The sequence below is a fragment of the Rhinolophus ferrumequinum genome, chromosome 17, assembly GCF_004115265.2.
Source record: "Rhinolophus ferrumequinum isolate MPI-CBG mRhiFer1 chromosome 17, mRhiFer1_v1.p, whole genome shotgun sequence".
NCBI lineage: Eukaryota > Metazoa > Chordata > Mammalia > Chiroptera > Rhinolophidae > Rhinolophus > Rhinolophus ferrumequinum.
Window position 1 is genome coordinate 8,561,540 of NC_046300.1, and position 22,058 is coordinate 8,583,597.

The window sequence follows — 22,058 nt, forward strand, 5'->3', positions numbered from 1 at the left end:
AGAGATTAGGGGGGTATGCGCAAAGCAGTGATTGCAAAGACCCATGTTTGCCTAAAAGTGGACACGTTTTATCTTAGCCTGGGATCTCAGGTTCCTCTTTAAATGCTCAAGCAAAGGTAAAACGGGAAAAAGTATTCTCTGTTAACTGGCTTATTACATAGAATGAACAATTAAGGGTGTATTTCCTTTTAGCGATTATATTATTATCTGCTAGAGCTGCTGTGACAAAATACCACAGACTGAGTAGCTTAAACAACAGGAATTAATTTTCTCAGTTTTTTCTCAGAAATTTCTCAGTTAATTTCTCAGTTTTTGAGCCAGGAGTTTTAAGATCAAGGTGTTGGCAGGTTTGATGTCTCCTGAGGCCTCTCTTCTTGCAGGTGGCGCCTTCTCACTGCGTCTACGTGTATTTCCTGATGTCTCTTCATCTTCTTCTAAGGATACCAGTCCTGTTGGATTAGGGCCCCACTTAGGACCGCATTTAACCATAATTACCTCTTTAAAAACCTTGTCTCCAAAGCCTGTCACGTTGGTGGGTAGGGTTTGAACATGAATTTTGGGGAAACACAATTCAGTTCATAACAGTAATTATGAGGCTTTTATGAGTTTCAAAATGTAGCATTCAGTTTTTAAAAACATAAATATGAGGTTTCAAACATACAGAATAGTACAGAAAAATATATAATAGATAAATGTTAACATTGTGTTAGATTGGTGTTTCAATTTTTTTTTTTATAAAAGAGATACTATATTTAAAGCACATTTAGTTAATCAGTATCCTGAGGTTGATATATGCCATTTAGCATTGTTTTTTTTAAGGTTGAAAAACACTGCTGTAGATAATGAGCTGCTGAATATTTTTTGGTGTGATGTCTTAGATGGTGAACTTGGAGCCAACTGTCAATTTTCTGATAGAGCTCTAAAGCTCTTCATATATACTATCTCTGATCATTTCCCAGATTGTACCTTTGCTTGGTATATTCTAAGAGAAGAAGTAGATGTATGTTTTTACATATTGCGTAAGTAGATTATTTTTGTCCTTTTCAGCCAGGTTAAAAGAGATGTCATTGATCAAGAACTTGTGTGTGTGTTTCTTTTTAGCCTGAAATGGTTGTGACAAATAATCTCCTGGATCTGCCACCCCCCTCTCCTCCAAAACCAAAAACCATTGTCTTACCTCCCAACTGGAAGACAGCGCGAGATCCAGAAGGGAAGATTTATTACTACCATGTGATCACAAGGTAAGAAGGGCCATGTGGGCATCCCAGATCAGCTTTCAGTTACAGAAGCTGCCGCCGGAAAGGGGAGTTTTATGCAATGGCATGTAATTGGCTGTTCACTGCGCTTGAGGGCTGTTGGGTTTCCAGAATCACATCTTAAATGTTATGTCATACCTTAGACTTTAGTCCTTTTTAGGTATGTTTGGTATATTTTTAATCTGAAAGACTCTTTTAGAGAAAACTTAGGAGTTTAAAAAAAACCTTGGTTATGACTTCATCTAATACTGCAGATATTGGGTTATGGGCAAACCTTTTCTGTAAAAGGACAGATAATAAATATTTTAGGTTTTGCTGGCCAAACAGTCTCTGTCATGACTACATGATTCTGCCATTATTGTGTAAACAGCTATAGACAATACATAAATGAATGGATATGTCTGTGTTCCAATAAAACTTTATTTACAAAAATAGGCAATGGACCAGATTTGGTCCATGAGCCATAGTTTGATGATTCCTGCTACATATAAAAAACCCAATTTATCTTTTTCTTAGAAAATTTTTAAAAATATCTTTTAGACAGAATGCTTTATGTGACTATATGAGATGTGATCAAAAACTACAATGACTGTTTAAATAAAAAAATTATTACAGTAAAAGACACACTGCCATTAATCCCCCTCAAAATACTCCCCCTCGCTTTGAACACACTTATCCCATGGTTCTTGCCACTTTCTGAAGCAGTTGTGGAAGTCCTCTTTCATGAGTGTCTTTAGTTGCGCTGTCATGGCTGCGTTGATGTCCTGAATCAATTCATGACGTTTACCTTTCATGGTCATTTTGACTTTGGGCAAGAGCCAGAAGTCTCATGGTGTCAGATCCAGTGAATAAGGTGAATGAGGACCGTAATGTTTTTATTTGACAGAAATTGCCGTGCCAGAAGCGATGTATGACGCAGAGCCTTTCCATTGTGATCACAAAATATGGTGAATGCTGCTGCCGAGTGCCATCCAATGGAAAGGCAGGGATCTTTAATACGGAAGCAGCGCATGGAACCTTTTACCAGTGTGTGGCAAATTTCAACTTGTTCCGTGCAGTCAGCTGTGAGCTATGGTTGAGAGAAGGTGTGTTCTAAAGTGTGCCATAAATCATCCTCCATCATGACAATGCTCTGTGTCACACATCACTTCTGATATACAGCCATTTCTGTCAAATAAAAACATTACAGTGTGTCCTCAACCACCTTATTCACCGAATCTGGCACCATGAGACTTCTGGCTCTTCCCCCAAATTAAAATGATTCAGGACATCGAGGCAGCCATGACTGCACAACAAAAGACACTCATGAAAAAGGACTTCCAGGCCGGCCCTGTGGCTCAGGCGGTTAAAGCTCTGTGCTCCTAACTGCAAAGGCTGCCGGTTCGATTCCCACATGGGCCAGTGGGCTCTCAACCACAAGGTTGCCGGTTCAACTCCTTGAGTCCCGCAAGGGATGGTGGGCTCTGCTCCCTGCAACTAAGATTGAACACGGCACCTTGAAGTGAGCTGTCGCTGAGCTCCCAGATGGCTCGGTTGGAGCGCAGGCTCTCAACCACAAGGTTGCCAGTTCAGCCCCCGCAAGGGATGGTGGGCTGCGCCCCCTGCAACTAGCAACGGCAACTGGACCTGGAGCTGAGCTGTGCCCTCCACAACTGAGACTGAAAGGACAACAACTTGACTTGGAAAAAAAAAAAACGTGCTGGAAGTACACACTGTTCCCCAATAAAGTCCTGTTCCCCTTCCCCAATAAAATCTTTAAAAAACAAGAGGACTTCCAGAACTGCTTCAGAAAGTGGCAAGAACGAGGGGATAAGTGTGTTTGAAGCGAGGGGGAGTTTTTTGAGGGGGATTAATGGCAATGTGTCTTTTATTGTAATAATTTTTTTTTTTAATTTAAACATTCACCGTATTGTTTGATCACACCTAGTATGTGTTTTCTCTCTGTGTATGTGTGTGTGCTTATCAGTACATAATCTTACATGAATTGTTTGGGTGCATGTTTTGTAATCTGCTTTATTTACCAATCTATAGAACTCTGTTAATTAATATAGAACTACGTTATTTTTAATGCTTGCTATTACTTTGCTGCAGGGTCTGCAAACCATGCCTGTGTGTACCACTTGTTTTTGCAAATAAAGTTTTATGGGAACACAGCCATACCCCTTTCTGTAGGAATTGCCTATTGCTTCTTTCACACCACAGTGACAGAGTAGTGACAGAGACCACATGGCCCACGAGGCCAAAGATACTTCCTGATCCTTTGTAGAAAAAAGTTTGCCACGCCCTGCTTTCTTGTATGGCTATACCAACTAGCCCACCCTTAGTTAACGTGTGTGGACTGTTTTCTATGTAACTCTAACCCTGGTCATCCTTACAGGTACTAATCTTACTCTTACTACTTTCTTGGGGTAGATTCTTAGAAGTGGAATTGCTGGTGAAAAGATGTATACATTTTAAATTGATAAATATTGTCAGCTTACCATTAAAAAACTGTTCGTATCAATTTGGATTCCCACAAAAAGTAAACAAAAGTGCTTTTTTCATCATGAAATCTAATAGGAGAGAGAATTTATTTTCGTTTCCAATTTTTTGATTATTGAGGTGGGACATTTTCATTAATTATTGACAATTTGTGTCTTCTGTGAATTACTTGTTCAGTGCATCTACCCATTTTCTGTCAGCATTGTTAAATCTCATTATCAAGGGTATTGCAGATGTTTTTGTAATGTCTTGTGACATAAAGAAGATTAAAATTTTCAAACAGTCAAATATTTTTCCTTTATGTTTTCTACTTAGAAAGGCCTTCCTTACTTCTATAAAATACCTTTATACAACAAGCCCTCATTATGTTGCTGACTCAATGCGTAATGACTTTAAGTTTACGCCATTATTTGCAAATTTTACCAGAACTTTGTGTTTTCAATACCACAAAGTTTTCAAAAGCACATTTTTTAATGTACTGTCACTTTTCCAAAATTAAAAAAGATGGTATTTCTTATTTATACATGTGTCTTTCCAAGTTTTTTCGTAGTTTTCCTTAGCTAGTACCTAAGCGCATCACGCTTCCCTCTCTGCTCACTTTCTATAATAAACCCATAGCTGCTTGTGGTTCTTTGATTACAGTAGAAATCTTGAGCACATTTTTTCATTAGTTGCATTGGTCAGAGGTAAGCCTATTTTCACAATCATCTGCAGAACTGATTTACATCAAGTGCCTTTTAGTTGCTGACTAAAGACTGCTGCGGTAGAAAAGCAGAAGAGCAGAAGATGTCGTGGCAGGATTGACCTGCCAGAGGTGTGGCTAACTTTTCAGAGTCTTGTGGCATATTAAGTGATTACCTTACAGCGTTCCCTGTGACAGCTGACTTCAGACTCCTGAACGTGAATTTCTGTACTTCCAGTTATTACCTCACAGGTCTAGCTTTTTTTGGGGAAAAAAAATGTTTGCATATTTTCAAAACGACTATAAACATACAATGAGTTAACATGATTGAACCCTTCTTTTTGCAGTCAGTTGAGAATATTTTTAGTAGAGGGCACAAGTTTTGTTTTTGTTTTTTTTTTAAAGATTTTATTGGGGAAGGGGAACAGGACTTTATTGGGGGTACAGTGTGTACTTCCAGGCCTGTTTTTCCAAGTCAAGTTGTTGTCCTTTCAATCTTAGTTGTGGAGGGTGCCATTCAGCTTCAAGTTGTTGTCCTTTCAGTCTTAGTTGTGTTGGGTGCAGCTCAGCTCCAGGTCCAGTTGCCGTTTTCTAGTTGCAGGGGGCGCAGCCCGCCATCCCTTGTGGGCGTTGAACCGGCAAACCTTGTGGTTGAGAGGACGCACTCCAACCAACTGAGCCATCCGGGAGCTCAGCGGCAGCTCAGCTCAAGGTGCCTTGTTCAATCTTAGTTACAGGGGGCGGAGCCCACCATCCCTTGCGGGACTCGACGAATTGAACTGGCAACCTTGTGGTTGAGAGCCCACTGGCCCATGTGGGAATCGAACCGGCAGCCTTCGGAGTTAGGAGCATGGAGCTCCAACCGCCTGAGCCACCGGGTCGGCCCAAGAGGGCACAAGTTTTTAACCTGTACATCTTTTCCATGCTGTCAGTCATTAAACCAAAGGGGCACAACTACAAACGAGAAGGTTCCTAAAGCAAAGAACGTTCTCACATGGTCGTGGATTATGAGGAATGTGTTGTGATTTGTTTTATTTTGATCCAAGTACGTGATAGGCACAATCACTATTGATCTCTTCACCTGCATAGGCAGACACCGTGTACTTTTACCCCATGTACTTTCTAGGCTTCACTGAATCTTATTTTCAGGACATAGCCAGGTGATAGACAAACAAGATGTTTGGTTTTACTTCTCTCTTTGACACCCAGCAAATGTTGCCACAGTATTGGCTGCAGAAAAACAGTGAGCTAAACAATGTGTGTCTCTGGGATAGAATCGTTGCTGCTGGGAAGATGTCAAAAGAATGTATTTTACGGAGCTGACTTGGTCTATGTCTCATTACATGTTGTATTTTATGTGTCTATGAACAGAGATGCCTGTGCCAGAGTTCTCTGTTTTCTGGCCATGACAGCATTGTTATTCTTACCTCTTTCTAGGCAGACTCAGTGGGATCCTCCTACTTGGGACAGCCCAGGAGATGATGCCAGCCTTGAGCATGAAGCTGAGATGGACCTGGGAACCCCAACATATGACGAAAACCCCATGAAGGTGAGCGTGGCTTACCCATGTGTTTCCTGATCGTTTGGGAGTCTATGCCCTGTCATTTTGTAGGGCCAATAATAGCCACATGGTCTTGGGATTCTATTTTCCTTATTGTTCTGGAGAATTACACATGTAATAAAGGCTGGGGAGGGTGGAGGGGCCTAGGACATCTAGACAATACAGAAGTATGGTATGTAGAACAAAAAAATAAAACCCTTCATTTCTATTCAGCTGCTCTTCTTTCATCATACTTCCGTCTCTGGAGGTAAATACTGTTAACCTTTTAGTGCAGGAGTTCTCAACCAGGAGCAGTTTTGCTCCTCAGGGGACATTTGGTAATATTGAGAAACATTTTGGGTTGTTACAACCAAAATGTGCGAGGAGGCTCTGGCTTTTAGTGAGTAGAGGCCTGGGTAGCCACTAAAACATCTACAATGCACAGGACAGTCCCCACAGCAAAGGAACTGGCCCGAAATGTCAGTAGTGCTGTGTTTGTGAAAACCTGCTTTGTCGTATATTCTCCCAAGACCTTTCTGGAAAACACACGCACAGATGTTTTTCTCTTTTCATTGTAAACACACAAATAGAATTATAGTATTCATGCTTCATTATAGTTTCCTTCAATATGCCTTAGTTCTTTCCCTGTAGACCTACTGCATTCTTCTTGAGGCTATGTATCTTTTTTAAATGTGTTTTGACTCTTTAACTGAAGCCTTACTTGGATGGTGTGGTTTAATGTCCTGCCATTTTTGGATTGCTGGATCTTGAAAGAAGCTAACTTTACATTCATACCTCACCAAAGGAGTATAGACGTCCCCCCCCTTTTTAAATTTGAGACAGTTATTTTACTATGATAATACTGTTTTACAACAGACAGCCAAAAAAAGAGTGTATTCCTCATCTCTCCCTTTAACAAGACAGTAATTGGGTTTAGAGGTCATGTAAATCAAATACTTAGTGATTGAATTTTTATCCTTTCCGCTTGTAACAGGACTTACTGTCTCTAAGAATGATGTGTCTTGAATGAAATCAAAGACCATATTTCTGTGTTCTAAGATCTGAATAGTTTTGTTTTGTTTTTTTTTAATTTTGAAAAGAAGAAGAGGTGCTTAATTAGTTACGTCAGTGGAGAGAGGTGGAAGAGGGGTAGAAAGAAGGCACTGGAGTGAAAGAGAATTAAAGTGGAAACAAATTCATACCTTCTCTTGTATTTTTCTCACTTTGGGGGAAATGTTCTTTCTTCACTGTGTACTTGGCATTTGCTAAAAAGATACACACTTAAGTTAAATCCTCGTGGAGCTTGCTAAATTTCAAATGAGTCATTTGAGTCATTAAACCACGTCATTTTAGCCATTGTGCTGTCCTATTTGTTTTAATCATGTAGGAAAATGCCCAGGATTGTTAGGCAACTGCCATTTAAATTATCTGGAAGCTTACAAACAAGTAAAAACCACAACTCCCTCTTTCTAGACTTCTGTAGCTGTATTAGTTATATCTTTTGAAACCTAAACAGAAAGGTTTGAGAAAAAATCCTGGTGCAGGAATACAGCTGAGCTCTGAGACCAAGTTTATAAAGCATGTCAGAGATCTTATCTTTTGTACTTTACCCATAAATTATGACTCAGTGTTTTGGTCTGGTGTGTGTATGTTAAGTAGTCCTTCAAAGCAAATGAAGAATAGGCATCAAGTCCACTGTTGTTTATTTAATGTTCAGAAAATTGGCCTTTTTTATATGAAGACCTTGTGTTAGGAAATTCAGACCAAAAAAATAGCCAAGTACACAGTAGAAGCTGAGACGTAAGGGCCACCTTATGTACCATGTTGAGGTCTTAGACCTCCATTTTCTAAGTGGTGGGAAGCAAGTGGTATGAGCAGTGACATGACAGACTCGCCTTTCAGGAAGCTTTGGTGGAAATGGACTGGCAGGGTTGACCATGGAGTTACATGCACTTACTGTAATAGACCTGCTGAGTACCCAGAAGCACCAGTCTCTACCTGTTAGAAATGCAGAATGTCAGTCCCTACCCCAAACCTGCTGGGTTAGCATCTGAAGTTCAACAAGGTCCTTGGCAGTTCCCGTTCATATTCAAGTCTCAGTAATAGGCAACGCTGTTTGTGATTGACTGTAAGAGAAGTAGAACCGTGAAAGCTGACTATATGCAGAGGACAGAGGGGGCCAAAAAAATGTATACACGTTTTAAGAAAGGAAAAACTGTATTAAAATTGTAATACAACGAATGACACTAGCATTCGATTAATGTCATCTTTTGAGCAAACCTTATACGAGTACTACACATTGCTACTGTAATTCAATTCAACTTGGAAAAGTAATACATAGATAACAACTCTTAAAATGTGTACATTTTTTAGGCACCCCTGGTATATACTATATGTACAAAGGGCACCAAAAAACTGTATACACATTTTAAGAAAGGATAAAACTATTGAAATTGTAATACTATATACCGATAACAAAAGATGAGAACAAGTCAAGTGTGACTTCTCCAGTTACAAGAGGTGCTCAGAGTAGTTACCATCAGCGTCCAGACACTTCTGATTACGGCAGACTACTGCTTGAGCAACGTTGACCAAAGTATCTGCTTGTATACATTTTTTTTGGCACTTCCGATATTTTGGGGTCCATTGGTCTAGTCTAATGTTTTTTCTGATGCTAAAAGATTTTTTAATTGGCAATAGGCATTTGGGAAGCTTATTAATACTTGGTTTTAAAAGTTTTTGTACTGTAGAAATGGTAAGACTTTAAATGGGACTCTTGGAGTTAGGGAGTGTTCCCAAGGTTTTCATGTTAGTGTCCCATCAAGCGGCCCTTGGCTCTGACTCTGGCTCCTGGTATTGCTCCGCATTGGGCTTGAGTAAGCTCTAGCCAGTTTCTCATGCCATTTGCAGACCACAGACCAAGAGGGGTTCGTGAATTTCAGTATTTTCCAAGAGTACTTCATTGTGGTTTATGATTTCCATGATGTAAGTCTAGGCACCCTTCCTTTGAACTTTTCCTTCGTCAAACCCAGTTGCATAGCTCTCAAAAGGACCACAAAATCTCCTGGACAGAGCTCAGTGGATTGTGCTCTATCACTGTATTTTCAAGCCTTACCATGTCAGAGATTAAATTAGAAAGCTATTAAATGTGCACTGGGCTTCTTTAGCTTTCTGGACACTTATCCCATTCAGGGGGAAGCAGGCCGTTCCTGTTCAGACAGAACACTCGCTGAGAGCCCGGCCTCTTCTGTAGGACCAGGAGCCTCGAGCTGGCGGTCAGACCTCCAGGGGCTTCCTGTACTCACTGCTGTTGCGGTGCCTTTCTGAGAGCTACAAGAAAGTACCCGAGGATGTGTGGAAGTTTCCTTGGCTTATTCAGGCGACTCTTGATCACTTGCTACCTAAGGTCTTATTGTGAAGCACGCCCACACTCTACTACTGGAAAAATAACACAAAATCCCAAAGCAAGACATTTGAAAATGAATTACATGTGGGGTTTTGTTTCCTGAAAACAGAGGTTGATCTATATGTTCTTTCTACCTTCCCTCCCCATCCTGCTCCCACAGCCACAGAAAGTAGAAAAATGGAAAATATGTGAATCTTTTATAAACAAATGAGAGAACGCTGATTTGTAGCAGCCCAAAGTCAAGGGCGTGCCGCCTTCTCGGGGGCTAGTCCAGAGCGGAGAGAACTGAACAGCTCCTCCATCATCAGCACCTTCATATGTTTATGGAAGTGGAAGGATCAGAGCTGGGGGGTGGGTGGGAGGAGAAACAGTTCTCTGCCCTAAGTGTCTGGCAAAATCCTAAAGTACCTGTGACACCAACTGCAGCTTCTGGGTCCATCGGAAGTGACCGTATGCAGACAGGAATGCTCATAATCCTTTCCGTGGAAAAGTACATTTACCAACAAGGGGCTTGAGAGCTGATGGTGGCAAAGGTGCGGGGAGGGGGCCTCGCATGGCAGGTGCTCTGATGCCAGGGATGCTGGCCCTTCACTTCTTAGCATTGCCTGTGAGGGGCAACTTGGCAGCCTCCCTTCTGCTGCTGCCGGAAGGGACCGTTCCTGGGTTTGTCATCGTCTTACCTGCTCGGGACTGAGCATCCTCTGTGTCTTAGCATCTGCTCATCTGTTCACTGACTCAGATGCCCTTGTCTCCTTCCCCCCAAATCCTTGGGACCTCTTCACTCTTTGCGTTCTTGAACTGGAGATCTCAGCCTCCGAGGAGCGTCTCCTGCATGCTGAGACTGTCTCCTACAGGCTGGCTCGCTCTGCTTCTGGAGGAAACGTGAGGGGTATCCAACGGGAGGGGAGGGACTTGGCTGAGGACCTTCCAGGTGTGCGGTGAAAGGTCTTCAGAACAGAGCAGTTTGTCGTCGTCCTGGGGTCCTGGACTTTTGGAGCCAGGAGAGGTGGAGCTCCCTGAGCTCAGGCTGTGACAGTGGGGGGTACTGAAGCTCAGAGCAGGGGTCTGAGTGGTCCAAGTCACACAGCATGTTCCTCTACAGAGAAGGTAACTCTGAAACCACCAGAAATGTTTCGCTACATCAAGGATGTAGCTTTGACTTAGGGTAGAGAATTAGAACTTGGTTTATTAGGAACAAGTCAGAGCCAGATGGCAGGATTGAAATAGCACAGGTAACAGAACCGAGTTGACTCCAGGCTATGCCCCCATACTATCCTAAACGGATCCTAATGCCAAGAGTCAGGTATCCCAACCGGGGGAAAGAAAGGAAGGTTCTGGAACAGCAGGGCATCACTAACCTGACCTCTCATGCCAGCATTATTATGTTTTCTTTTCCATTTCTAGACCTCAAAAAAGCCTAAGACAGCAGAAGCAGACACCTCCAGTGAGCTGGCTAAGAAAAGCAAAGAAGTATTCAGAAAAGAGGTAAGTTTGGTGGATGTGGGCACTAAGCCCCGCAGGCTTAAACCTGAGCCCTTTCCTTTCTTGTCCTAAGTATGCACCACACTCTGTAGTGTTTGGGTTCCCTGGCATCTGTGATTTGGTATGGCCCTTTACAGTTGGGTAATAAGCACTCCCGTATACATTATCTCATTCATCCCCACAGTGGCCCTGGAGGTAGGCAAGACAGAGAGGAGACCTCTTACGGTCAGAGAAAGCAAGTTCTAGACAGAAGACTTGAACTCAAGCCTTCTGGCTCAAAGTCCAGTTCTCTTTCTATGATACCTCATTTGGTGGCTGCCTTATCCTCAGGGCATTGATTGGGGAAAGCAGTTCCTCTTTATGCTCCTGACAGCGTGTGTTTCCAGCTCTCAGGACACTGACCTCGTCTGCTAAACTCCAGTCTTGATTCACTGAAGGAGGTCATAGTTCGTTGGGTGAAACAGACCTGTAGATGAGTGATGGCAGCTGTGTAAATGCAGAGCGTACCTCGATGGTGCTGGGGGCCGCTATTCAGGTGTTGGGAGGGGCTCTTGAATCAGGGATACATATTGACCAGCTAGATGAGGAGGAGCGTAACTTCAAGCAGTAGAATGTGCGGAGGCACAAGCAAGCATTGTCCCTTCCAGGGAGTCGTAATAGTAGTCCCTGGGCCGTCGCACAGCGTGTGTGAGGAGTGTTGGAAGATGGGCCTAAACAGTACTGTGCTTCTTCATACGGGGCCTGTGTGTCTGTGAGTCACAGGGAGCCACTGCAGGATTTTAAGCTGGGAATAATGACATCCCTGCCTGTATTTGGGGAAATGGATTGAAGGGAGGCCAGGAGACCACAGGAAAACTTGGAGTAGAAGCCTAATCCAGAGATAAGACTTTGTTTCTCACTGTCTCTGTGTGCAATGATTGGTGTCTCAGCTCAGCCAACCAGCAGCTGTTTATCTAGTGGCTACGTTGTGATCTAGCCTTGTGCTTTGGACATCTGAAGGCTTGCTGATTGTCAGGCGTGGATAGACCCTGTTCAGTGTGCTCCCTGATGAGGTGGCTGTCACTGACCTCATGCCCTTTGTCCCCTGGGATCTTACAGCCATAAATAGTTCCAGGAGTCCTGTGCCTGGGTTTGAGAGCCACCAGGTACACACATGCCAAGTTCTTTCATTTTATTTTTTACATAAAAAATTCAATAAAAATTGAATAAAGTAGACTACAGAGATGGCTCAGGAGGACCCTGAAAGTTGTGCATTGAAAAGGGTCCGATCCTGGATCTTCTCCCACCAGCTGTCATATCGTGCTTCCATCTGCCTCACATTCCTACCGTATGAATGAAATGTATACGGTACATTTCATTCGAATGAAATGTAATACAGAATCTAAGTAACGGTCAGTGACAAAGTGCCTGCATTTCCTGGGTTTGCTGAGCTTCCAGAAGCACTGGAACACCCTGCCTCCAGGAGCCAGAGAACTTAGCTACAGTCTCTGTGCTAAGGACATGAGGTTTGTTAGCTGACACCTGGCGCTGCCATGCGATGCGGCAGTGGTTTCCTGCTGCTGAGTCCTTCCATCTGCTTTTCTAAGTCAGGCTAGCTCAGTCCATCCGAGGGAACTTGCCCTCTCAGGGCTGACCGGGGAGTCTTGTCTCACAGCCCACTGCATGCTAGCCTTCTTCTGTCCAAACCAGCCAGCCTGAGAGGACAAAGGAAGGACTGGCTGGTTCTACTTGCTCTCTTTTCCAGGTCTTTCCTCAGTACAACTTCTTGCCCTCTCTGGAGTATTGAGCAATGTGTTCTCTTCCCCTGCCTGCAGATGTCCCAGTTCATTGTCCAGTGCCTGAACCCTTACCGGAAACCTGACTGCAAAGTGGGAAGAATTACCACAACTGAAGACTTCAAACATCTAGCTCGCAAGGTATTCTCCCAGCCTGTGGTCTGACAATGTTCTGGGCAAACTGTGTACCTGCTAAGAAGACCTCTTTCATCACAGAAAGTGGGTTTTTCTTGCCAGATGCCCAGGCTGGGGATGCAGGAATGGGGAGGGAAGGTTTGGGAGGGAGGGCACCCTACCTGAATATAGTGACTCTCTAAGAAACTTCCAGAGCTGAGCTTCCCCTTTCTGGTGATTCTAGCACCAGCTTGCCTCAACGTGTCTCTTTATTCAACTCCCAGTCTCAGTGAGAAGGGCCCTGAGGCAGCGGGCTGGCCTTCCTCCTCACATCATTTCCATTCTGATTGGTGGCTATGGTCTCTTCTCCCCCTGCCCCCACAGCTGACTCACGGCGTAATGAACAAGGAGCTGAAGTACTGTAAGAACCCCGAGGACCTGGAGTGCAATGAGAATGTGAAACACAAAACCAAGGAGTACATCAAGAAGTACATGCAGAAGTTTGGGGCTGTGTACAAACCCAAAGAGGACACTGAATTAGAGTGACCTGGGAGGCCAGGGTGGCAGGACAGACTGGGGAGAAGAAACCCTGTGGGCCCTCTCTGCCCTACTGTCTGTCAAGGCTGTGCTACTGATGACACAACACCCTGGGGAATTTAAACCTGCAGATTGCAAAAAGGAGCCCCCAAATGAGCTCAATCTACAACGAGCAATCCCTGGTCGTGAGCTGTTGGGGTGTGGTCAGGGGCTGTCAGAGGCGAGGGCTTAGGGAAGAACCTTCTCTCTAAGATCCTGGCCCGGCCTGACCCCCTCAGACCCGGGTCTCCTCCTTGGCGGTGCTGTCAGCGCACAGACCCATGCGCGTCCCTCCCACCACCCCTTATCCTGACGGTCTGTATTATATTTTAATGTATATGTGAATATATTGAAAATAATTTGTTTTTCTCCTGGTTTTTGTTTGTTTTTTGTTTTGCTTTTAGCCTCTGTGTGCTAGGATCACAGGAAGACTTTGTAAGGACGGTTTGAGTTCTCCTTCAAGATTAAATTTGTTATCATGTAAATATCCCAAAGCAGGCTGCCTTGTGGTTTCGGCCAGCCTTGTGCTATGTTGATAAGATTGATTTACTGCTTAAAATCACTTTACTTTATCCAATTTTTACTGAACTTTTTATGTAAAAAATAAAATTAATTAAAGAACTTGGCACGTGTGTTCCCTAAAAGCCAGTCAAGCATGTTTGTGTATAATGTTACTGGAGAGAGAAAAGAGATGGTGACTATCGGTGTGTGAAGACCAAAGTTAGTCTTTGAGATTGGAGTTTGTGACAGGCCTTGTTCCCCATGGGTCCACTGGGATCGAGGCAGACTTTTGCCAGGTGACTGACACTTGTAAGCTTGGGATCTGGTGCTGTGCTCAGGGCTGGAGTCACCTTGCACGTGCATTCCAGAGCACAGGAAGCGGACCTGAGCCCTCGCTGGCACTGGGTTTCTTTCCTTCAGTTAATAGGTCAGTCCAAAGACAGGCACGTGCCTCCCCTTTATACCTCCTGGCTGGGGAGAGGTGTTGGCCCTTTTCCCTCGAGAGTCTTGAGTTGCCCAAGCCCCCTGGAATGCTTATTTGATGTTTGGGTTCCCTGACCCTGGGCGTGGACAGTACAGGGAGGACAGGGGAGGACCACTATAAAGGGGTACAGTGCCCAGGCTATGATGATCGTGCATATCTCCTGGAGGGTGCAGGGCCCAGTGGAGACCACACACACACCCCTTGATGGACCAGTTGTCTGGGCAGGGAGGCGGGCCAAAGGCTTCAGGCCAGCCTGGGGGCACCTCTGTGCAGAGGCTGTGACCCAGCAAATCCTGGGCGGGTGGACAGTAGTTAGAGCACTCAGTACCTGCTGGGGACTTAGCGCACAGGTGTGTCCATTTGATCCTACAACCCCGAGGCGCAGGAATTGCACTGTTCGGATGAGGAAACTAAGGTTCAGAGAGGCTCAGTGACTCATCTCCTTTTCTTATATCAAAGGAACTGTTAACACAGAAAAACACCTGGTTTAAAGTCATAATTGTTAGACGTGCTATTTAACAATGTAGCCAAAGTATTTTCCCATGATACTGCAGCCTTCAAACTGTTTAAAGCACATTATTATAGCTTTAAGTGGATGGACTCGAATGGTCTTCACATTGCAGCTTGAGCACATTCAAAGGGTGTTTCTCTTTGGGTGGGTTTGCCGTGCAGGGGTGCGGCCATATGCACTGCTGCTTGCAATCAAGCCAAACTCATGGTTTTGACCCGAGGCTCCAGGTTTCAGATTCTCCAAGGAAATTTAGGCAACCTTCCATTAAAGGGTGGTGGTGCCCAGGGAGCTGTCGCATTTCGGATAGGACACCTTTGAGGAGGAATTCTCAGGTAATTTTTTTCAAGACCTTTGCCCCTTTCTTGACACCTGCAGGCTCAAATCCGCTCAGCGGTGATAAGGGTTGCCAGCGAATTGAGAACCTGTTCATACCACCTGATGCAGGATTTCATGTCATTGCCATGCCAGCCCTCACAGCGCTGTGGCCAACTGTCCCAGCTCTGGTCTGATTCTAGCCGACTGAATGCTGAGCCTTTCCTGCTTTCGCTACCCAGTCATTACTGCCAAGGGTCAGCTCAGAATGAAGGTAAGTTTCAGCCTGCCCTTCCTTAGCTTAAGGAAAGAGTCACAGGGCTAAGCAGGCTTGGTGAGCACTGTTGGAGGAATAGCAGCAGTAGTCTGATGAGTGGTCCTCACAGAGCAGCCAACCTGTCACATCTCAGCTGGCCAGGGGGCAGGATGTATCCTGGGCCTCCTGGCCCATGACTGGATCCCACATCTGAGTTTGGGGGTGGCTGCCAGGATGGTAGTGTTGTTCCTTCCTAGGCCGGGCCTGTGTGCTGTAGCAGCCCTCTCCACAGGCACAGGAAGCGGCAGCTTGCCTGCCTCTCCCTTCAGCGCGGGCATATGCGTGGGGTGCAGGTGGCTTGGTACACTGCCCTGTCCTCAACTGCCCCTCAGGTGGTGTGATGACCAGCTGCCCTTGACTTGTGTAGAAATCATATAAGCGGCGGTGGAAGCATGTTTGGCCCTCCCTCTCCTAAATCTGGAGAATGGGCCCTGGAAGGAGAGCCCTTCCTTCCTTTTCTCATCTAGAGGACCAGAGGCCCTTGGTAACCAGCTTCCCAGGACCAGTGCCTCCTGCCTTCAGCTGCCCCTCGATGCTGGTCACAGCACCAGTCAGGAAAATGGTCTCAAACCTAAGGCCCGTCAGTGCCAACCTGGGAGTCTTAGGTGGGTGTGCCTACTGAACGTGCCCTTCTCGTTACTGTTCTCTAGCTAAGGAAGCTCAGTTCAGAAAGGGAAATAGCTTCCTGACACGATCCAGCCAGTGAGGGCAGAGGCAGGACGTGCACGCCACCCTGTGCCTGCCGAGCTCATGCGTCTCCTATGGGGCACACTGCTTGCCAGCTCAGGTGCTCCACCCACCCCCCAGGGACCCCATCCTTTTTCTGGGCTTCTGCCTCAGCCACCCAACTGTCTCACAGGCCCAAGCAGCCAGATAGAGCCAGCACAATAATGCAAAGTTACTTTTAATAAGGAATACAAAAGTAGAAAAACCAGTCGAGGCAAAGTAAAGAGGAGGTGGAATAGGGCAGGCCCCCTCCTTACTGCCAACTCGTGCACGTCCTGGTCCCCGTCTTGGAAGAAGGTGGGGTGAGGGGAGGTGAGTGGTGGCTGGACCTTATGTGTCCCCGCAGAACAGAGCAGGCTGAGGCCACCAATGCCAGGGAGCCCAGGAAGGGAAGGCGCATGAGACGGGCATGGCTCGGAACCCCAGAGCAGGTTCCCTGAGAGGCCGGGCTGTGGAGGCGCCGCTCACACCACAGCGCAGTCCTCAGCTGGGAGGCCCAGGACCCGGACCACGTCTTCCCGGCCCATGGCAGCCAGGGCATCCTCTAGCACCCGGAGGGTAGCACCACTGCCTTCTTGGACAGCCCAGTCCCTCAGCAGGGTGTAGGCCGGCAGCTGGGCCCGGGCCATGGTCTCCACAGCCTCAGCCTGGTAGCCCAGGCGGCCCGCCAGGCCCTGCCATCCCTTGTCAGGTTCTCCTGACACTTCCAGGAGACACTCCACTTCCTCTTGCTGCTGCCGAGGGAGATGAAGGTAAAGCCGGCAGCCAAGCTCAGGATGTGGCCCTATGGTGGGAGATGGGAGGGGCAAATGAGGGTCAGATGGGCTGGGTGGTGAGGCAGAGCTAGGTCTAAAGGACTGTAGATCGGGAAAGGGACTCACCCTGGCTGGGGGCACAGGGCTCCAGACCGCTAGGAGAGTCCCGGAACACGCTACCATCCCCATGCATCTGATCCAGGGCCCCCAGCTCTGCAGTCCGAGCTTTGGCCAGCTGCTGTCGTTGTTGATGAGAGCGCCAGCTGTGGGGGAGCAGGGGGACCTGCCAACCTGCTCCAACCCTCACTGAGACAGAGAGGGAGGTGGCTGGGAGTCCAGGCGGGGAGGGAGTGCTACAGGGCAGTGCCCAGGCCACCTACCACTTGAAGGCCACGTAGGCGAGCAGACCGAGGACCACGGTGGCCAGAAGAGCACAGTAGACAGGGATGATGCTGCTGCCCGAGGCCCCTGGAGGCTCAGGGGGAAATGGGGAGGAGGTATTGGGGGCCAGGGCTCCCCCTGCCCCGATCCATGCTCCTTCCCTGTCCTGCCCCCTCCAGGTCTTATCTGTGGAAGAAAGGGAAGACAGGGTCAAGGGCATGGAATCAAGGCTAGAGTCCCTGGGCAGCCAGCCTCACCTAGACTTTGCTGTCAACAGGTTTGAAACAATCAAGAGTCCCTACTATGTAGAGTCAAAAGCACGCATCGAGTGCTGACTGGCCAGTTTTCCCACCCTCATCTCCCACAGCCTCCCCTGTGCTCACTGATCTTGGACACCCAGCCCTTCCCAGAGGTATCCTCCCAGGCTTCCAGACGTCGTTCTTGCTGTTCTACCTTCTCCTTCTGACAAACCAGCAGGAATCTCCTATTCTGGGAAGCTTCCTTGATCTCTCCGTCTCTGCCTTTTCTGGCTCCTGTTGCACCTCCTCTGTCTACTATGATGCTGAACTGTGTGTCCTGTGTCCCCCACCCAATCGGGACTGTGAGAGCACATTGGTTCATGCTTGTCCCCATGGGGGCCTCTGTGCACAGGAGACCTTGTAAATTTTTACAAAATAAAGCTGAACTGGAAAGCAAGTAAATAAATGCTGCTGCTTACTTTTGCCTGGAGACCAGCGGTCCCCACAATCCAGTGAAGGCAGGGCCCAAGGGACAGGAATCCTGTGACTAGACTTGTGTGTGACCTACCGCTGGGGCACCTCCCATCCTACCCGGTGCCCAGTCTGGATCAAGAGGTGCTTACCCTTGTGGATCGTGCCTTCCCTGTGGCTGGAGTTGTGAAGCATCGCTCTGCCGGCTGGTAGTGTTCCCAGGGGCTGCACCTCTTGGAGAGGGGTTGGAGTATCATGGGCAGTGCCCAGGCTAGGGAGCTGGGAGACCTCTCAGTCCAGAAGGGGTTGTGTGCAGGGGCATGGAAGGAATGCCTCAGGCCTGATGCCGGGAATCCTTCGGGGTAGAGAAGGGAGTCCCTTCTCTCCTAGCTCACTTCATCCTGATTCACTGCAGGGCTGGGTTCCCACGCCCGCCATTCACCAATCTGGCCCAGTTTCCTCCAGTGTCAGATACACGGGGTGATAGAGCTGGCCAAGCTCGAGGATCCAGGATGCAGCTCAGGAGAGAGGAAAGCAGACTGGCCAACCCTGAGTCCAGGGATGGCATGGAATGACCAGGGAGATGCACACCCCATCTCAGCCAGAGCCAGGCCCGAGACTTACTGGCTGGTGGGAGTCTCCTCCTGACTTCTCAGCATGAGCCCAGGAACCCAACACCCTAAGCCTCCAAGGCAGGACTCCCTGGAGTGACTATGCTCCCACTCCTTCCTCCAGGGTCAGCGTCTAGCCCTCACCTCCTGCCCAGAGGCTGGATGGCAGGGTACCTTGGTGGGTTCAGCAAGGGCAGAGGGCATATGGGCCCAGAAAACCAGAAACCTGAAGGACAGGACCACTCAGTCCCAGGACTCATCTGGACCTACAGGGCCAATCCTGCTGGAACCCACTTCCTGAGGCCTGGGGAGGAGAGGCCCAGGTCTGGGCTGAGGAGGGATCTTGCCTGGAAAAGGAATGGAGGAGACCTGAGGGAAGGCCATCCATCACTCCGCATCAGGCCTGGTCCACCCCAGGAACTCCAAACTCACTTCCTTGCACAAGGATGTTTGCCTATGTTTATGGCAAAATGCACAGTGGGAAAGTGGGTCTGGGACAGAGGCTGCGGTGGCCCTTGCCTCGTGTCAGGTGTGTACATTTGTGTCACTCACCACGAGGGGCTCATGGTTGGCTGGTGAGCCTGTGACCAGTGAGCGCAGAGACAGCCAGGCCTTATGTATCCCTGACCCACCCGAGCTGCGGGATTGGAGCCTCTACCGCCCCCACGCCAAACACACCAGTCTTCAGGCCCACAAAACACCCACACACAGCGCAACACCCCGCACGCCCACACGTCTGTGGTGGCTTCCCACACACAACCCAATATAGGCGCCGCACCGCGACAGAAACACCGGCAGGATCGCGGGTCTCGCTCGAAGTAGGGGACAGAGAGGTTGCCCTCGGCTCCCTCCGTCCAGAAAGACCCGAGGCTGTGTCCCCAACCCGCTCCTGACCTGCGGCGGCCGCCCCTTCGCGGGTCCCAAGATCCGCTCACCCTGGTGGAACGGGGGCCTCTGAGCCTCGGGACTAGCCTTGGGCTGGCCGGGAAGACTGCGTGGAATCCCCGGGGGAGGCTAGGTTGTGGCCCGCCCGAGACGAGAGCAGTGGCGCCGGGCGGGACTTTGAGGGGGTGGGGAGGGCGGTCCCGGGAGCCCAGCGGCCGGGGCCGCGGCTCCAGGGGCCCAAGGGGGTGGGGCTGGGTGGAGGGGCGCGGCCGCGGCGGTCTCGCCCCGCCCCACGCAGGAACGCGCAGGCGCGCCCACACGTAGCCTGCCCCGGATGGCGGGAACGTGTGAATGGTGTGTGGGGGTGATTCCGCGGAAGACTGAGGGCGCAAAGAACACGAGCCGGGAGAACGACGAGCAGGGCCCTGAGGGACAGGGACGGTGCTGCTGGGGAAGGTGACGCCACGCGGAGGGGACGAGTCGCCCTGCAGGGCTCATGGACCAGGGAAACGCGAGCCCAGACGGTGACTAGAGCAGGCTGAGACGCCACGCGCGCCCGCGCACATGGAGCCAGAGCAGCTACAAAACTAGGCCAGGTTTATTGCCGAGAATGGGAGAGAGGGGCCGGCCTTAGGAATTAAGGCCAGAGCCCAGTCCCCGTGCTCTGCCGGGACAGGGGTCTCGGGAGGCTGTGTTCCCTGTCCCAGGTTGTGCAAAAAGTGCTGTGCGGCCGCCGAGGCCAGTGCTGGGACTCCGGGCGGCCCCTCTGCCGGCGAGGGGCGGGACTTCCTGGAGTGACACCGCTCACCAATCCCTGAGCTGGACGGGTGTGGGGCTCCGCCCACCCCCAGAGTGCGGACCGCGGGCTTCGTGGACTCCCGGGCGGCTCCTCCCGAGGCCGAGCCCGCTGGGAGCGGAGCCTGCGCAGTGGGGCGGGGCCGACTGTCAGCGAGCCTCTGCAGGTTTGTACTCTGTCTCCCCGGAGGACACCTGCGAGATGCGCCGTGAGGACCGCCACAGCTTCCGCGCGAACTGGCTGCTGCGCACCTGGTAGGAGGAGCAGAGTGGGGTTAGCTAGGACCGTTGCTCTCTGCCTCATTCGAGACTCGCCCTGCCCTTATCCTCACCTCAGAGGGCTGCCCCGCGCCCACCACGATAAGCTTGCCGTCCTCCAGGCCCACCAGCACGTGGCTGTGCTCCTTGGTCACAGCCACGCTGCGGATGGGCACCTTCATGGGCAGGGGAGGCGCGGCCGGGAGCAGGCTGGAGGTAGAGAAGAGATACATGAACGTGCAACTGCAAGACAGCTGTGCCTCGGGCAGAAGGAGGTCTCTCCATTCTCCCTTGTACCCTCTCACCCTCTCATTTGAAGGATGGCTCAGGTGAAACCCTGATACATGAAAGAATCCCCCACAAGTGTGTTGGCAAGATCTCCCGATTGGGGGATGAGGAGACAGGTGACAGGCCTTGCAGATCGTGCCCACAGACATGCAAAGGGTGTGGGTCCATGGGGTGCACCTCCTGGTATCCTCTGCCAATGACCACCACCCGGAGGGACCATGAACCCATAAATAGTGGGGCTCACTTGTTCAGGTGGAGGATGTGCAGGGCACACTGGGCTGTGCCCAGCAGAACAAAGCCCTCTGTCACTGCCAGGGCTGTGGGCTGCTCTACCAGGGGCAGTGATGCCCGCAACTTCCCATTTACTGAGTACAGGTGCAAGGCGTAGGTGACCTGAAAGAAGCAGAAGGTGTCAGCAAGGACAGAATCCCAACCACCCGTCTCTTGACTGGGTGCCCCTTTCCCATACCTGAGCCCCCAGACGTTCCCGAGTCGAGCTCTGGACCACAATCTGGCCCTCAGACCCCAGCGCCAGGTGAGAAACAGGTCCAGGCAACATGACCCCTGGGGGCCGTAGTGCTGCCACAAACTGGCCACGGCGTACAGTGTGGATGATCACAGTTCCGTCCTGCAGGAAGGCAGCTTAGGGTGCTGGGCAGGGGTCTCTGGGCTCCAGAGGCAGTGCCCAGCGAACGGCCTCCCCAGGGCACAGGCATACACACACCTCAGATCCAGACACAGCCATGTCAAGTTCAGTGCTGATGGCCACACAGCTCACTGCAGCCTCGTGCCCGTATAGGACCTGCACAGGCTTTGATGCCAGCCCCACCGAGAGACCACCCTATGGGAAGCAAAGGCTGGCTCAGGACTGGGCACATCCCATTACCCTGGCCCGAGTGAGGCTAAGGCTCAGGAAAGGGAAGGCTTTGTGCCAAGCCAGAGAGCTGGAGCTGGAGGGTTGTGGAGCCCCAGACTTGCTCACAGTAGTGAGGGAAGGGGAAGAGAGAAGGGCAGGAGGCCTGCTAAGGGGCACTGCTAAGGAGCAGGTGGGCTACAGGGCAGGACTATGGAGGCCCCACGAAGCTATCCGCCGGGCACACCTGCTGCAGGAGCCGCCACACCATGCACGTGGTGTCCCGGGAGCCTGAGATGAGGTAGATGCCACAGGTGTCCAGTGCAAGGCAGGTCACTATGTCTGCGTGGGGAGAGGAGG

The 22,058-nt window shown here is 49.2% G+C and overlaps 3 protein-coding genes across 12 annotated transcripts in view; 1 reads left to right on the forward strand and 2 right to left on the reverse strand.

Moving 5' to 3' along the window:
- SETD2 (SET domain containing 2, histone lysine methyltransferase) overlaps nucleotides 1-13,936 on the forward strand; it is a 112,067-nt gene extending 98,131 nt beyond the window's left edge. Inside the window, exons 17-21 of one of the 2 annotated variants that reach the window (XM_033131533.1) lie at nucleotides 1,102-1,241; nucleotides 5,857-5,968; nucleotides 10,770-10,850; nucleotides 12,662-12,763; nucleotides 13,121-13,933. In XM_033131533.1, the coding sequence (XP_032987424.1) occupies nucleotides 1,102-1,241; nucleotides 5,857-5,968; nucleotides 10,770-10,850; nucleotides 12,662-12,763; nucleotides 13,121-13,282 (597 nt within the window). In that variant the 3' untranslated portion in view covers nucleotides 13,283-13,933. Of the gene's footprint in view, nucleotides 1-1,101; nucleotides 1,242-5,856; nucleotides 5,969-10,769; nucleotides 10,851-12,661; nucleotides 12,764-13,120 lie in introns of both variants that reach the window. The other variant, XM_033131534.1, reaches the window with a different exon arrangement.
- Nucleotides 13,937-16,349: 2,413 nt separating this feature from the next.
- Nucleotides 16,350-19,942, reverse strand: LOC117036641 (death domain-containing membrane protein NRADD). 3 transcript variants are annotated; one of them, XM_033131698.1, is made up of 5 exons: nucleotides 19,555-19,942; nucleotides 18,161-18,233; nucleotides 17,298-17,484; nucleotides 17,044-17,180; nucleotides 16,350-16,946 (listed from the first exon to the last, which is right to left on the reverse strand). In XM_033131698.1, the coding sequence occupies exons 2-5, from the start codon at nucleotides 18,201-18,203 to the stop codon at nucleotides 16,627-16,629; spliced, it is 687 nt and encodes a 228-aa protein (XP_032987589.1). In that variant the 5' UTR covers nucleotides 18,204-18,233; nucleotides 19,555-19,942; the 3' UTR covers nucleotides 16,350-16,626. The 3 variants fall into 3 exon arrangements, with proteins under 3 accessions (XP_032987589.1, XP_032987588.1, XP_032987587.1); XM_033131697.1 differs by having other exon boundaries at nucleotides 18,161-18,241; nucleotides 19,514-19,942; XM_033131696.1 differs by having other exon boundaries at nucleotides 16,351-16,946; nucleotides 18,161-18,241.
- A 142-nt stretch (nucleotides 19,943-20,084) lies between these two features.
- NBEAL2 (neurobeachin like 2) overlaps nucleotides 20,085-22,058 on the reverse strand; it is a 28,486-nt gene continuing 26,512 nt past the window's right edge. For all 7 annotated transcript variants that reach the window (XM_033131692.1, XM_033131689.1, XM_033131691.1 and 4 more), the window contains 6 exons: nucleotides 21,946-22,040; nucleotides 21,570-21,686; nucleotides 21,315-21,473; nucleotides 21,090-21,238; nucleotides 20,632-20,767; nucleotides 20,085-20,551 (listed from right to left, as the gene is read on the reverse strand). In XM_033131692.1, coding sequence (XP_032987583.1) covers nucleotides 20,450-20,551; nucleotides 20,632-20,767; nucleotides 21,090-21,238; nucleotides 21,315-21,473; nucleotides 21,570-21,686; nucleotides 21,946-22,040 — 758 coding nt within the window. In that variant the 3' untranslated portion in view covers nucleotides 20,085-20,449. The remainder of the gene's footprint in view (nucleotides 20,552-20,631; nucleotides 20,768-21,089; nucleotides 21,239-21,314; nucleotides 21,474-21,569; nucleotides 21,687-21,945; nucleotides 22,041-22,058) is intronic.